We start from the raw sequence: 16,719 nt of genomic DNA on the forward strand, positions 1-16,719 counted from the left end.
AACTCTCACATTCTGAGAGTTCACTATACCTCCTAAATTTTTAGCTAATAGCCTGCTTAATTTGGTATTGGAGCTTTTTATCATATTTATTCTTTCTTCTACTTTGGTGTTAATGTTGACTTTTATTCTAACAATCCAAGATGTGACAGCTAATTCTAGAATGAGTTTCAAATCTACAACCTGTCAGTCTATCTTTTAGATTCAGTTTTATTTTGTGTGTGTGCCATTATTTGGTGCTTGTCATGAACTTGAATACTTGGGTTTTTAGTTCTTGCTAAATGCAAGCCAAGAATTTGGGGCAAAAATTATAAGAAAGTCTTTATTTCCTTCCATGGACAGAATTAAGAGAATACAAAGAATTTACAGTAACTCAGATACCATCAAGTATTCACATTCTCTCCGATAAGCCTTCCTTTCTGTGTTAGGGAAACATTGACTTCCAACCAAGGGTATCATTATGCTAAGGATTTGGAATCTTTCAGAAGAAAAATGAAATAGAGCAATAGATGTGAGACAACCTTTCACATTAAAATAAGTTCTTTCTCTGATAATCCTTAAAGACTTCTGGTTTTATGCTATCACCATTGCTTTTTGGACTTTTATAGAATGAAGTAAACTAAAGATTGCTATAAAGATGCTTCCTGTCCAACATAGCATAGATATTTTGTGTTGTATTATTGACACTTGGCAACTCATTTTATAGATGAGGGGCTGAGGCAAACAAAGTTAAATAACTTGCCCAGGATCATAGAGCTAGTACTTACTAGGCTAGATTTGAATCTGAGGCTAGATTTGAACTAAGAAATAGTCTTTTTGACTCCAGTCCTAGCATTTTTATCTACTATGATACTTAATTGCTTACTCCCACCCTAATAATAGAGAGCTTATGGTAATAGCGGAAAGTTAAATTTCAAGTGTTTGGTGTATATCATGGCTGGTATTCTCCAGAAATAGCTCCTCCCTTTTTTATGGAGAAAGCTGGATTTCTGGATCCATTTTCCTCACTGTGTTACAAGAATTGCCTAGGAAATGCCCCATCCCCTTCTTTCTAAAAGGTGGTGTCGTGTGGCTCCCAACCTATTCTGGATCCACATTGTAGAGAGGCTGTGCCATTGTTTATTATTGACATCTCTTATTGAATAAAATGTATTCCTTTTAAAAAGTTCAGATTCTTGAAAGTATGTACACCTGCATGTACCTCTGTCTCTCTCCCCTCTCAGGTAGCCATTTGTGGTTCCTGGGAGGGAAGCCGTGTTTTAACAAATCCTGACTTTTCTTTATTAATTATAATTTCTTTCCAATTAAAATTTGATACCCCCATGTCTCTTTATTATTGAAAAAACAGAAAAATGAAGCCTTTATAACAAATATGCAGAGTCAAGCAAAAAAATTCTCTCATTAGCCAACTACAAAAATATGTTTATGTCTCATTTTATACTGAGTCCATTATCTCTCTGCTTAATAGTATTCTTATGGGCTCATATCATGCTTCTGGGCTCATATCATGCTTCTGAACTCATGCTGGCTTTAACCTTTCCTTGCTTCCATCCTCTATACTTATTTAAAAAATCCAATTTGGTGGGTAGGTTTTTTGTGAATCCACTCAGACAACTCCTCTTTATATTTCTTTTGAAAAGGAAATCAAATGTTTGCTGATATAGGACCTTTTGATGTTCTTTGGCCACCTGTGGTGACTCTAAGAAATGGCGACCATTAGAGTCAAAGTCTTTCTTTTGACAACATTTCTCACTTTTCAGCCAATAGTTAGTTTTCTTTGGTGTGTTGGAGAGTTTTGTCATATTTATTCTTCTACTTTGATGGTAACATTGATTTTTATTCTAACTAGTCAATGATCTGACAGCTGATGAGTCTCATATTTCCAACCTGTCTTTGTCTATCTTTAAATTCAATTTAATTTTGTGAGTGTATCATTGTTGCATGTCATGTAAATTTGATTATAGTTCTATAAAAAATTCTTGATAAATATGAAGTTTATGAACTCCTAATTTCTTTATCTCAAATGGTTTTCTTCTGTACTCATCTTCATACTGAAGTGAAGATTATCAAGGCACCAGGTTGACTTGGTTTGGAGGATCTTGTCATGTTCTCTTCATAAAATTTCTTTGCATTGTTTACCTTATTCAGCAGGAAATTCATACATAAAAAGTAATTATTTTGTAGGTGATTTTTTTTTATATATATATATGTATATACACACACACACATATACATATATCTATATTTATAGCATGAAATGCCATAGATAGGATTATCATGTGTCATAAACAGATATTTCTTGTTCCTTTGAGCATGTGAAAAAACCAAGTCTACCAACATCTTTATTTACTTTGCATGTGATAGATAATCTGTGAGCCTTCTTTCCATCTAGGAGCAAATTCTTAAGAGTATCAATATTGATTTAATTCGATTCTTCCAGGAGAAAAATCAGTGTAAGGAGTTCACATTTAGAGTATTAAGAATTAAAGTTATGTTCATAGATTATTAGACTGTAAAATCCACAATCAATCAACTAACACTATTATGTACTTATACTGTATTAAGCTACTGGGTATGCTGAGAACAAATTTTCTATCCTCAAGGCCCTTGAATTCTAATAGGGGAAACTATATATATGTGTGTGTCTATATATATATATGTGTGTGTGTGTGTGTGTGTGTGTGTCTCTATATGTATATCTACATATCTACACACACATAATATGTGTTTATTATATGTATATAATAAACATATAATTATATGTTTATACATACTGTACAAAATGAATATATGCTCAGGCAATAGAAGATTGAGGATAGGGATAAAGGTTTCATGTGGAAGGTGATGCTTGAACTAAGTCTTTTTTTTTTTTTTTTTTTTTGATAGGTAACTGAAGTTAAGTAACTTGCCCGGAACCACATAGTTAATAAATGTTAAGTGTCTCAGGCTAAATTTGAACTTAGGTCATTCTGACTCTAGGGCCAGTATCCTATACACTATGCCATCTAGCTGCCCCTTGAATTGAGTCTTGAAACCAGGGATTCTCAGAAGCAGAGGTAAGGAAAGAGTATATTCCAAGCATGGGGGACAATCAGTACAATGGCATGGAAATGAAAGATGGAGAGTCATGTATGTGCAACAGCAAGATCATAGCACCTTTTATTGCCTTTTGCACTAATTGGTCACAAGACTGCAAAAGTGCAAAGTATTTTAAAGGCCATTTAAAATTTTTGTTTGTGTTATGTTGTCAAGATCAAAAACTTCATCATCTAAGGAGTGATCAGTCTCTCGTTCTTAGCTATATACTAGTCCTTGGAGAGCAGGTATAATAAGAAAATGGATTAAAAAGGAATGGAAGGATGGATGAAGGAAAAGACAAAAACAGAGGGAGAAATATGGACAAGGCCTTGAGACAAAGAAAGTGGGAAAAAGAAGAGATAAATTAAATTGTAGAGATAAAAGTGAGAAAGAATGAGAAGGATAAAGGAAAAGAAGAGTAAAGTGAGATGGAAGAAGGAAGGAAGGAAGGGAAAGGAGAGGAAGAATGGAAATGAGATAAATTATGAGAGTGGGGAGAGAACAAGAGAAAAAGATTTGAAAGAGATTTCTGAGGTACTTCATATATCCATAGTACGTTATACACTGGATAAAAAGCAGCAGTTGCATAACTTGATCTTCATTTGTGTCTGGACTTATTTACTCCCCAAAGACTATGCACTGCACACAAAGATAAATTAGGCTGTCATGGTTTCCCCTTCTTAATGAGAGTCAATGTCCTTTCAATTTTATTTTATAGGCAAGGAGTTAAATATTTGATGTCTTTAGACTTTGTTTTTGAAATACAGAATAGAAAAAAATTTGCATGACCACAGACAAAATTTGGCAAGGTTCAGATTAATTATACATAGCCAAACTGCTGTCTCTCTTCTCAACACCCACCCCCAACCAACAAACACACACTCCTACCTACATCCCATTTCCTGTTTGTTAAAAAAAAAAAAGGCTCTGTTAAAATCTTGTTTCCTGGATGTGTGAAAATTTCCCAAATGTTACAGTAAAAATCTGAGCATAGATAGATTTGTTTGGACTTGGTTTTATGAGGGTGAAGGGCTGTTTTCACACATTACTTTTGCAAGGGAAAAAAAGCTAGGTGGTTTTTCATAGCGTATGTATCTATTAATACTACAAGGTAGAGGATTGTTAGATGTTTTAAGTGACAAGGACAGTTTGAGGGAGAAATATACAAACATATACACATATACAAACAATACTTGGTATTTCTAAAAATATCTTTGTTGGTGCTCTAATAAAAAGAAAAAATAAGAAAAAAAATGAACATATGGGTTTGAATATTTTATAATAATTTTCATCTTCTGTAGGAATTGAGTAAGAAAAAAATGAGGCATTTTATGGCTCATAACAATTAATTATGTAATATTAAGTGAAATGGAAGATTGAACTAACCTTCATGGTCTCATCACTGACTACTCTTTTGGTTCTGGTCACTGCTGAAAGAAATTTTGGGGATACTTCTAATAATGAAGTGGGGAAGACAAGTACCTGTCTGAACTTGTTATATTACGGAATCCTTATCCTTTCACATATGGGTTTGTCCTCATCATAAGGTGAAAGCATACAATGAACTTGTAGATATGACTTTTTATGTTTTGTTATATGTATTCCAACTAAAAAAAAGTAGCCACAAACTGCTCCATTCTACTTCAAGCACCCACAGGGACAATCTACCTTTGATCTTGAAGTCAGCCACAAAGTGTTCTATTTCCATTATCAAACATTCTAAAACATTCTGAAATTCATTTATATGACCACAATCTTTTAGCATTTTCTCTTTATCTCATTCTTCCTAAATCAATTATTCCTTTTTATTGTACCTGCAACTCAATTTTTCTGGAGTCTTCTAGGTCACTGCTCTTACACTTACTTTATTTTCTTACTTTATCCCTCCTAATTCTTTCATTAACCAATTCAGTATTACAACTGATCTGGAATCCCCTCCCCACTTGTCTACTCATGCCTTGCCAATTCTCAACCCAAGATTCCTCCTCCAACCAGTGTTTTCTGATCCTATTTGTGAGCTCCTGAATGATACTGGAGGAAGTTATGCCATATTGATTATCCACTTCAAATTTTTGCTATCTAATCTCAAATGGATCCTTACTGAAGCAAAGTAACCTTTTTACTCCTTCCTAAATGATTTCCTGTGACAATTCCCACAGTGGTCATTCTATAACTTCTCTTCTCACTTTAAATCTTATGCTCTATCCTATACTGTACCTCAACAGAAGACCTTGGCTCATATTTTCTAAGTAGAAAGGTCATTCACTATGAACTCTTCTTAACTACTCTATTAATTTTTTTCCCCCATATAGTACTTTGATCAAAGAGAAGGCCCTTTTCTTTTCCATGATCTTCTAGGTGTATACTTGATCTCATTTCATCTATTCACCTCTAGCAGATTGTCTGCCTTCTCCTAGTTATCCCCTTCTAGCTAGGCTTTGATTTCTCCCTATATACTGGCTCACTCCATGCTGTCTACAAATATCTAGTTTTCCCCAACCTTAAGAGACCATCTTTGATCCTATCATCCTTTCAAACTCTCTTTTATCTCTCCTCCCTTTTATAGGCAAACTCCTGGAAAAAGCTGTGTTTATTTATTGATTCAACATTTCTCAATCCTTTGGACTCTGTCTTCTGATTTATTTATTCAACTAAAATTGCTTTCTTCAAAGTAACTAATGGTTTCTTAATAGTCTAATTGACTTATTCTTAATCCTTATGCTTCCCAACTTGTCTGCAACACTTACCATTGTGAATTATCCTTTCCTTCTGGATACTTTGTCCTTTTAATTTTCATTACATTTTTCTCTTGTTTCTCATTCCACTTGTTTGATAACTTCTTTTAAGTTTCCTGTAATGGATCATCTTCCAAATACTATTGATCATTGTGGGTGTAATCCTGGAACTTTGTCTTTTTTTTCTCTCTTCACTGTATACAGAAAGCTCCCAGACCTTTATAGTCTCTCTTCTCACTTATAGTCTTGTAATAGCAATAGCTTATTAGACATTTAGATTGGATGTCTCCTTGGCTTTTCAAATATGATATAGTCAACTTTTGTTGTTCAGTTGTCTTTCATTTGGGCTTTTCTTGATAAAGATACAGGGGTAATTTGCCATTTCATTTTCCAGCTCATTTTTACAGATGATGAAACTGAGGCAAAAAGGTTAAGTGATTTGCCTCAGGTCACAGAGCTAATAAGTGTCAGGGGCTGAATTTGAACTCAGAAAGATGAGTCTTTCTGGTCCCAGACTTAGCACTCTATCCACTGAACCACTTGGCTGCCTAATATGTCAAATAGACATATTAGCTTCCAAATCCATATCCTTTTTGAAATTTTCAGTTTCTGTACAAAATACCACCATCCTTCTAGTCACATAGGTTCACAATTTTCTATCATCCTCAACTCTTTACACTTACTTTCTTCATATACCTAATTAGTTTCCAAGTCTTACTAATTCTACTTCATTACATCTCTCACAATCAATAATCCCTTTCTCTTCATTGATATGGCCACTACTCGAATTTAGGTTCTCATTACATTTTGATTATACTGTTATAAGAACCTTGTAATTGTTTGCCCATAGTCTGTCTTCTTTTTAGTCTATCCTCTACATAGCTGCTCTAATATTCATAAAACATTGCTCTCACTTAGTTTCTGCTTAATAAGCTTCAGTGGCTCCTTATTACCTCTAAGATCAAATACAAACTCTTGTATTTGGTGTTTAAAGACCTTTACAATCTGAATCCAGCCTACCTTTTCAGTCATATTACATATTGTGCCCTTTTCTATTGGCCTTCTTGCTATTTCTTATCTTAAGGTATTCTATTGCTTGTTTTTATCTTTTTGGATAATTTGTTCACCATGTACTTTTTTTCTCTTAAGTTTCCTAGTTTCCTTCAGATTTCATTTCTGCTTGTATCTGCTACTACTCTTAATCTACTTTCCCTTCTATCAACCTCCTTCCTTATCCCATTCTCTTTGCCCCTCTTAATTGTGGGTATTGCATATGTGTATTTATTTCCTTATTCCCTCTTTGAGCCAATTCTGATGAGAGTAAGGTTTAAGTATTACCAAACTCCCATCTTCCCCACCAATGTAAAAGCTCTTCCTTTTGAACTTCTTTTTGTGAGGTAATTTCCCCTATTCTACCTCTCTCTTCCACCTTTTCTAAGCCCTTCTCCCTTTTGACTTTATTTATTTATTTTTTTTGAAATCATCACATCTTAGTCAATTCACACCCATGCCCTTTGTCTAAGTATATATCTTCTAACAGCCTGAATAATGAGAAAGTTCTTGGGAGTTACAAGCATCATCTTTCCATAAAGAATATAAATAGTTTAACTTTATTGAATCATTTATGTTTTCTTCTTTGTATTTATATTTTTATGATTCTTTTGAGTCTTGTATTTAAAATTCAAATGTTCTGTCCAGCTCTCTGGTCTTTTCATTAGCCATGCTTGAAATGTTCATTAAATTGTTCATTTCATCTTTGAAGGATTATATTCACTTTTCCTGGTAGATAATTCTTTGTTGTAAACTTAGCTCCTCTGCCTTCCAGAATTTGATATTCCAGATCCACAGAGCCTTTAATATAGAAGCTGCAGAATCTTGTGTTATTCTGAATGTGATTCTATGATATTTGGATTATTTCTTTCTGTTTGCTTGCAATATTTTCTTCTTGATCTGGGAGTTCTGGAATTCGGATATAATATTCCTGAGAGTTTCATTTTGAGATCTTTACTAGGAAGTAATTGATGCATTCTTTAAATTTCTGTTTTATCCTCTAAGATATCAGAGCAATTTTTCTTGATAATTTCTTGATACATGATGTTTAGGCTCTTTTGATCATGGTTTTCTTAATTCTTAATTAAGCAGTCTTCTTAATTCTTAAGTTATCTCTCCTCATTCTATTTTCCAAGTCAATTGTTTTTCCAATGAAATATTTAGCATGTTCTATTTTTCCATTCTTTTTTATTTTGTTTTGTTACTTCTTGATGTCTCTTGGGATCATTAGCTTCCATTTGCCCAATTCTAATTTTTAAGGAATTATTTTCTTCAGTGAACCTTTTATACCTCTTTCATTTGGCCAATTCTATTTTTTCAGGGAGTTGTTTTTCCCCCCAGTGAATTTTTACGCTTCCCCCTCAACCCCCACTTGACTAATTAAGCTTCTTTAAGTTCATTTCTTCAGTGGATTTTTGTACCTCTATTACTATTTGGTCAATTCTTTTTTTTTTTTTTCAAAGTGTTATTTTATTCAGCATTTTTATACTTTCTTTTTACTAAGCTATTGACTCTTTTTTCACAATTTTCTTTTAGCACTCATTTATTTCCCCAGTCTTCCCTTTACATCTCTTATTTCATTTTGAAAATCCTTCTTGAGTTTTTCCAGGTGGTTTTTTTTTTTTTTGGGGGGGGGGGGATTGTGTCCAATTTACATTTTACTTTGAGGATTTGCATATAGCTGTTTTTTATTTCATTGTCTTCTGAATTTGAGTCTTGATCTTTGCTATCACACATAGTAACATTCTATGGTCAGGCTTTTATTGTTGTTGTTTTCTCATTATTTTTACAGCTCATTTCTTGACTACATGTTAAAGTTTAATTTTATATTTAAAGATGGTGGGTCTGTTTCTGGGTGGAGGGAGCACTGTCCCAAGTTTCAGGTTTTTAATGCTTCTGTTTTCAGAGCTAGTTCTGAAAGTCTGTAAGTTTTTAGTTCTTCTAAGATAGTATGATTTAAGAAGAGGTGTGATCTGTGAGTGACCATAAACACTCCTCTCTGAAATTGTGACCAGGGCCTCCTTTCCCCTATGGCTACAAGCTCTAATTCTCTTCTTTGCCCTTGGGACTTTTACTCATAACTATGTATGGATAAAATTTTTTTCTAAAAGATCTATAAGATTGAAAATCTTTTAAAAATGAGGTTTCATATTACATTTTTGTCTTTTTACAGTTAAAGAAATAAATTAGAGAGAGGGGAAGGACCCTGCTCATAGTTTTATAAGTGGAAAACATCAGACAAGGCAGGATTTGAACTCAGGTCATTATGATTTCAAATATAACTCTCTACCCTCTATGCCAGAGGTATCAAATATTAAAAAAAATAAAAATAGTCTTTGTTGCTGATGCAGTCACCTCCAAGGTCTGCTGCTGGTTTACTGGAGCCTATGCTACACTGTATTCTAGTGTGACCACCACTCTAGAGAGACAACTTTTCTTTTGTCTTGGAAATTGTCTTACAATGGAAAATAGTTTAACCGCAACCTTTTGTTGGTTCTGCCACTCCAGAATTTAATTTGAAGTATTACTTTAAAGTTGTTTAGAAGGGAATTTGGAAGAATTCACATAAGTTCCTGTCTTCATCTTGTCTTTCCTTCCTCCAAATCTCAGTTGAAATACTTCTTTGTATTTGGGGACTCTCCTGATGGCTTCAACTACTAGCAGTGCCTCCATCAATTAATTGATATTCATTGTTATCTATTTTGTATATTCTTATATTTATACATATTAATATGCATATATATGTATATGTCTAATATGTATGTTAGACACATACATTTTGTATCATTTGAATGTAAGCTATTTGAGAGCAAGATCTATTTTATTTGTTTTTAATTCCTTATCAGTTACCACAGTATATGGCCCATAGGAAGTATATAATAAATACTTGTAGATGTAAACGTGGGATTCTTCACATGTATGCACAAATGTACACACATACTTTTGTACACATGTACACAAAAATAGATTTTGTGTATATGTGTACATGTATATGAGAAATTTATGTATATATGCATAAGTAAATATACATATATATGTGTGTATGTGTGTGTATTATCTTTCTGTCCATTTGTCATACATTAGATAGGTAGATAGGTAGATTAGATAAATCTGCATTTAAACTCTGCTTCAGACATTAATTGTGACCTGGACCCAAGTAAGTCACTTGTCTCAGCCTTAGTTTCTTTATTTATAAAATGGAGAATAATAGACCTGGATCTAATAAGATAATAGATGTAAAAAGTTTTGCAGACCTTAAAGCACTACATACAGTCTAGTTGTGATTGTTGTCGTCATCTTTATCATCATCATCTAGGTGTACATATTCATAATTTTATAGCAGACAGAATACCAAATTTGGATTTAGGAAAATCTGAGTTCTTGTCCTCTCTCTAAGTCACTCAACCTTACAGCTATGCAGACAACTTTTTAAAGAATGAAACATGTGGAGCAGTTACTGATTAGCATGGACAGAGGTCATTTCGTTACTGGACTTCCCTGGTTTGATCACAGATCTAAGAAACAAATACCTTATATTTAGGTACATACAAAATTATCATGTCATGTATCTAAATGTATTAGTACGAAGCACAATAAAAATAATCTGCAAATATTTAAGTACGTCAAGTAGGTACCAAGCTTTGAAATTGTGTTGAGAATACAAAGATAGATACAGAATAATCTTTGTCCACAAAGATATTATCTTCAATTGGACGGTTTTAGATACCCTTTATAGAGCATAATATGGTAAAATATTATATTAGCTCTATTAATGTTATCTGATTAGTAGTATATTTTATTATGTGCTATACATTAATATATTTAGCAAAGTTATGCTTTTTAAATAAATATCTAGAAGAATATTAATATCTATTAATATTTCTAAATTTTAAAAAATTCTTTGTTTTATTTCTGTATCATAGATACTTGTTATACTCAGGTGTTTGGACAGAAGTTACTTGATGAGTTATTTCTAAACAGTTTTGTTATTTTGATTTGAAGAGAGGTTCAGAAAAATGAGAGAAGTCTCTCACTTAACTTGTTTGTTCTTGTAGAGAAATCTTCTTATCCAAGATAGATATTATATGCTAGAGAAACTCATGATTTGACTAGAGGTAGAGTACCTTCTGTAATTAGGTAACTCTTGTATTATCTTTGGAAGAGAAGGGATGACAAAATTATTATTATTGTCATTTTACAGGTGAGAAATACAAGGCCCTCAGAGACCGAGCCAGTGGAGGAGGTGAGATTTCTTCAGAGGTGAATGACAATCCCACCCTAACCCCCAACTTCTGTTGCTTACTCACACAAATCTTGTACTCCCAACTAGACCAGTAAGAAAGATTGTTAGACTTACTAAACATGACACTTACTTAATGTCATTTGTCAATACTTTAACCAGGAATTAAAAGAAGTAGTAGATCGTTCCTTATATGAAGAAATTCTAAAAAATAGTGAGAGCTCAGTGTACCATGCAAAAACAGAGAAGAAGCCAAATTATACAGATCCATTAACTCTAGGTGGCGCAGGTAAGAGGAAATCTTATATTTGCTTTATGTAGTTAAATATGCTTGAATTTGTTGTTGTTGTGTTTTTTATTAGATTCATTTTTTAAAAGTGTTGATACAGCTTGTAGTAGTGTGTTTCTAAAATTATTTGGGAAAAAGTTCCAATATCCAGAATTAGACCATCATGGGTAACAGAAAGTCGCATGATAAGCACTGAAAAATGTGGGCAGGCCTTTTAAATAGGAGACTGAAAAAGTGATGAAGCCTTCAACAGCCCAAAAGAGAATACAAAAGTAATACATAAAAGAAATAAAAATATATTGTAGAGGGCTGGAACAAAGCAGAGGGCTGGAACTCTGAAAAGGTGTACTTGAATCCAGAACAGCAGCATGTACTTAAAGCTAAATACCTACTCAATGTGAGGATAATGACTCTTTAAACATATACTTAGATGATACAGTGATGTGATAGCTCTCCTCACAATTGGCCCCTGCTGAATGTGTTGTGGTAAGGTAATCTTAGAGAAGGTTTGGAGGTCTGAAGGAGAGAGTCAGTTTCTCTCTGCCATAGCATGCATCAAGGAAGACTTCAGGCTCCATAATCCAGAGTCCAGGATCCATCTTTGAGAAGCCATGTGGCAGCTTGCCTGCCTCCTTCACTTCTCCTAAAGTCCAAGGACTTTGACTAATCCTGACTCTGACTGATCCTGAAAAGCTAGTTGGATGATGATAAAAGGTTGGGAACTCCCTTCTTTTCTTATATCCAGAATCCTCTTCCATTCTCAGCGTGAAAATCAGCAAAATCATCCTCTTGACTCTTATGTAAAATACCACATGAAACTTGAAATAGTTCTTCAGTAGCATTTAACTTTTCTATGCGCCATTAATAATGTGCAAAAAGAGGTGTTTGATAGAGCTATATGTGGCTGAAATTGAAATTAATATTTTCATAATTTAGATTTATAACAAGTGATGTACAATTATTATTTATAATAACAACTAGGATTTATATAGGCTTTTAAAATTTTGCAAAGCAATTTACTTATATTATCCAAGTTAATTCTCACAACAACACTGGAAATGGGTACTATTATTATCCCCATTTTACAGGTGAGGAAACTGATGCTGATAAGAGAATAAGTGACTTACCTAGAATCATCTGGTTGGTAAATGCCTGAGGCAGAATTTAGATTTTCTCTTTTTTACTTTAAATCAAGCACTCTATTATACTATTCAGTAACCAAAAAATAAAAAATGAGGTTACCTAAATATATATATTTAATGAAATATACATACATAGATACATACACACATATACACACACATTTGCAGGGTGTTAGGTCTTTTAAGCTTTGAAATTGCTCATGTCCTGTGCATTCTTGTACATGTATGTGCACACACACACTGATCCAACAGGAAAAATCAATTGATGAAAATGAATTTCATTGTTTGATTAAAAAAAAACTATCAAGCTAAATTTATCTGCCTTTTTAAGAATAGAAAATGTATGATATTTTTGATGAGGTATTGTCATTATGATTATTTTTAGCTTCTTCATAGTGAAAAAAACTATTTCAGAGAGGGTAAGAGCCTTGTTCAGTCTCATAGCTAGGAAATATCACAGGCAGGATTTGAACTCAGGTTGTTATAAGTTCAATTATAACCTCTATTCTCTATGACAGAGGTATCAAACACTCCCAAATGTAGCCTGACCCAGAAGAAAATATAATTGGGGAATATTTAATAAATTAAATAAAAACATAATAGAATATAGATAATGACAATATGTGTTTTTCTTATTCTATATGCACCTGCAGGGATCTTATGTAGGTCTTAGTGGCCCTTATTTCTACTTGATTTCACTGTCTAATTGGAAACAATTCCTTAAATACAAAGAGTATAACTAAAATTCTTTGATGCCATATTATAACATGTCAAGAGAGAAGCAGTATGATGGAGAAGGAAAGATAAAATATTCTAGCTGGTTTCAGAGTATCTAGGTTTTGATCCTTGCTCTGCTGCTCACAAGCCATGTAAATTCTGTCGATCTTTCTTTCAGTTTTTAAAAAAAACTATTTGACCTTGAATGTTGTTCAGTTATATCTAACTCTTCATGATCCCATTTGGGGTTTTCTTGGCAGAGATACTAGAATAGTTGTCCATTTCCTTCTCCAGTTCAGCTTACTAATGAGGAAACTGAGGCAAACTGGTTTAAGCGACTTATACAGATACAGGGTCATTCAACCTATAAGTGTCTGAGATCAGATTTGAATTTCGGGAGATGAGTTTTCCTGACTCCAGGATCAGGCTGTGCACTACGATGCCACTTAACTGCCCTTCTATACCTATAACAAGAGGGTATTGGGTTAAGTGATCTCAAAGATCTCTCTCATCACTAAATCCTATGACTTATGATCCATAAGGTAGTGGGGGGTGGGAATTGGAAAAAGCAGCAACAAGAAAAACCATTCCTTAAGCTATGAACACCATAGGAGCCAACTAGGTGATACCATGTGACAATCTGTGATCCTGGAAGCAGGAAGACCCGAGTGCAAATTCTGATTTGAATTCTTATTAGGTGTGTCACTTTGAGCAGGTTAATTTTAATCTTTTGATCTTGGTTTCCTCATCTGTAAAATGGCAATAATAATAATAATAATAATGGCATAATATAATAATAATGGCACTTAACCTCCCAGGGTTGTGGTGAGAATAAAATGAGATAACCTTTGCAAACCTTAAGATGCTTTAGAGGTGTTAGTTGTTATTATTGCACCAGTTATTATAGTAGATACTAGAGATACAAAAACAAAAAGAAATTTATTACTGTCCCCAATAAGCTTACATTCTATAGGGAAGAAACAACATGTACACAGATAAGTAAATTAGAACATTTCTTTGAGGGGTTGTTAAATTTTTGGGAAAACAGGGAAGACCTTTTATAGGTGGTGGCCCTGAAGGGCCACCAAGGGAGTCTAAGAAAATAGAAGTGGAGAGGAAAAAAAAATCTCAAGAAGTGAATAGTCTCTGTAAGACAAAAAAATGGGAGATGGAATGTTAAGTGTAGAGAAGAGAAAGCATACTGATTTGCTTGGAATGTAGAGTTTTTGAGGAGAAATCATGGAAAATCAGAATGACAAGAAAGGTTGGAGTCAAATTATGTAGGACTCTAAATATCCCAAAGAGAAATTTATCATTTCTCCTTGAGTTAATATGGTACTTCTGAAGCTTCTTGGATAAGTGACTTACTTTGTCAAATCTGTATTTAAGAATTATCAGTTTTATAGGTACATGGAAGACAGATTTCAGAGGGAAGAGATCTAAGGCAGGAAGATCAAGCAGGAGTTTGTAGCAATAATGTGAATAAATGTGAATAAGTGAAAGATGATGAAGACCTGACCCACTGTGATGACCATACAATCACAGAATGAAGATAATTACAGTTGAATGGTCCTCAGAGACCATCTAATACTTTTGACTCATTTTACTGATGAAGTGATTTGCCAGAGGTTGCAAAGGCTTTAGGATTTAGAGCATAAGCTGGGCTTTAGACCCACAAATGCGAAAGGAGATTTTGCATTTGATTGACTATGTCAAGTGAGGAAAATGAGGAGTCAAGTAAGTTGTCACCTTTGGTGAATGAAAAGAGGAGAGAGCTCTCAACAGAAAGAAGCAAGTTTAGAGAAAGTGGCAAATTTAAGGAGAAAAAGAAAGGTACAAAGGTACCTCTTTAAAGGTATCTCTCTTTAATAAAGAGAGATAGAGAAAAAGAGAAAAGAGGGGAGAGAGGGGAAAAGAGAACAAGAGAAGGAATTTTGTGGTTGTTTAGTCATGTCCAATTTTTTGTGACCTCAGGGATTTTTTTTTTTTTTTTTGGCAAAGATACTAAAGTGGTTTGATATTTTCTTCTCCAGATCATTTTTCAGGTGAGGAAATTGAGACAGAAGGAGTTATGATTTGCCCATGGTCACATAGCCAATAAGTGACTGAGGCTGGATTTGAATTTATAAAGATGAGTCTTTTTTATTCAGAAACAAAAGAACTAGTGAAGAAAAGAGTGGCTCAGCAGGTTCTGAAATTATAGGAAACTTATGTTTTTTACACTCAGCTGTTTACTTCAGCAGGGATGCTGTTCAGAGTATTGGCATTGCCCTCAGACATGTTAATTAGCTGATTAACTACTGCTCCTGTTTCATCAATTATTGTTGTTTTAAATCTTTTACCCTTCAGGGGGACTCAGATCGGGTGGCATATCTGAATCAGGTCATTGTTAGAGAAATGACCTTACTAAAGCAACCATATGATACCTCTGATTTTTGGATACATCCCTCAAATGAGAACTCTCCAAAAGGAAAAAATTATAGGGAGACACTGGTTGATGGGGCATAACTTTGACAACAAAGTTTTGTTTTTTACTCTATCATGGGAATGTCTGAGCTTTCTGGAAGCTTGGTGTTTTGCTAAACAGAAACAGGATTAGGCAAGATGAGAAGCTGCCTGTACAACATGTAGCAGGAAGGGATAGAGAAGAACTCTTTTCCTAATTGTTCGACATTGTACCTATTTTTGACGTTGGAGAATCCATATTTCCCAGCATGTAGGAGTTTATTTTGTTTATTTGTTTGCTTGCTTATTCTGAGTTCAACAAACTCTCAGAAAAGGACATTCCATATAAAAAGTAGAATAGAAAATGAGTATGAACCCTTATGCTATATAGCTTGCTTTAAAAAAGCATATAATAAATTCAGCATGTTATTTTCAAAGCTGTCCTGCTTGTCTGTGTTCCTCTTTGAACTACATTCTTTTCCCTTCTGTGCAATTTAAAATTTACTTCAATGATCCATTTTTCTTTTAGTCTTTTTTTTGGCAGCATTATTGATAGCTTCCTTTTCCCCAAGCCTTCTTCTCCCAGTAAATATAATAAGTATGGTCAAACAGAACAAATTCACACATTTGCCATGTCTAAAAATGTATATCTCATTCTGGACTTTGGGTCCATTACTGCTCTGTGAGTGTAAGCATGTTTCATTATTAGATTACTTGATCATTGGAATTGTCTATTTTTAAGTAGAACTTTATAGAATTGAAAATTTCAAGCTGGAAGAATGTCATAGGCCATCCAGTTTATTCCTTTCATTCATCTGGAAATGAAAGCCCAGAGTGATTAAGTAATTTGTCCATTGTCACACAGGTAAAATAAGTGGGCAAAGCTGGGATTCAAACTTAAGTCCTCTGCCTCTAAACCCTATCACTCTTTCCATTGTACCAAGGATTTAAAAAAGTCTCACAGATTCCACCACCTTACTTTTCTTAACTTTTCCTGGGGTGTGCAGATATCTTATTCTACCTCTG

At 33.8% G+C, this 16,719-nt stretch overlaps 1 protein-coding gene across 6 annotated transcripts in view; it reads left to right on the forward strand.

The window, feature by feature from the left end:
- Positions 1-16,719, forward strand: part of DCDC2C (doublecortin domain containing 2C) — a 173,656-nt gene that overhangs the window by 83,794 nt on the left and 73,143 nt on the right. For all 6 annotated transcript variants that reach the window (XR_007950435.1, XM_051976064.1, XM_051976061.1 and 3 more), the window contains 2 exons: positions 11,062-11,103; positions 11,263-11,389. Coding sequence is in view for 5 of the 6 variants with exons in the window: in XM_051976064.1 (XP_051832024.1) it covers positions 11,062-11,103; positions 11,263-11,389 (169 nt within the window). In the remaining variant the exon portion in view is untranslated. The remainder of the gene's footprint in view (positions 1-11,061; positions 11,104-11,262; positions 11,390-16,719) is intronic.

This window comes from Antechinus flavipes, chromosome 2 (genome assembly GCF_016432865.1).
Source record: "Antechinus flavipes isolate AdamAnt ecotype Samford, QLD, Australia chromosome 2, AdamAnt_v2, whole genome shotgun sequence".
Taxonomy (NCBI): Eukaryota; Metazoa; Chordata; class Mammalia; order Dasyuromorphia; family Dasyuridae; genus Antechinus; species Antechinus flavipes.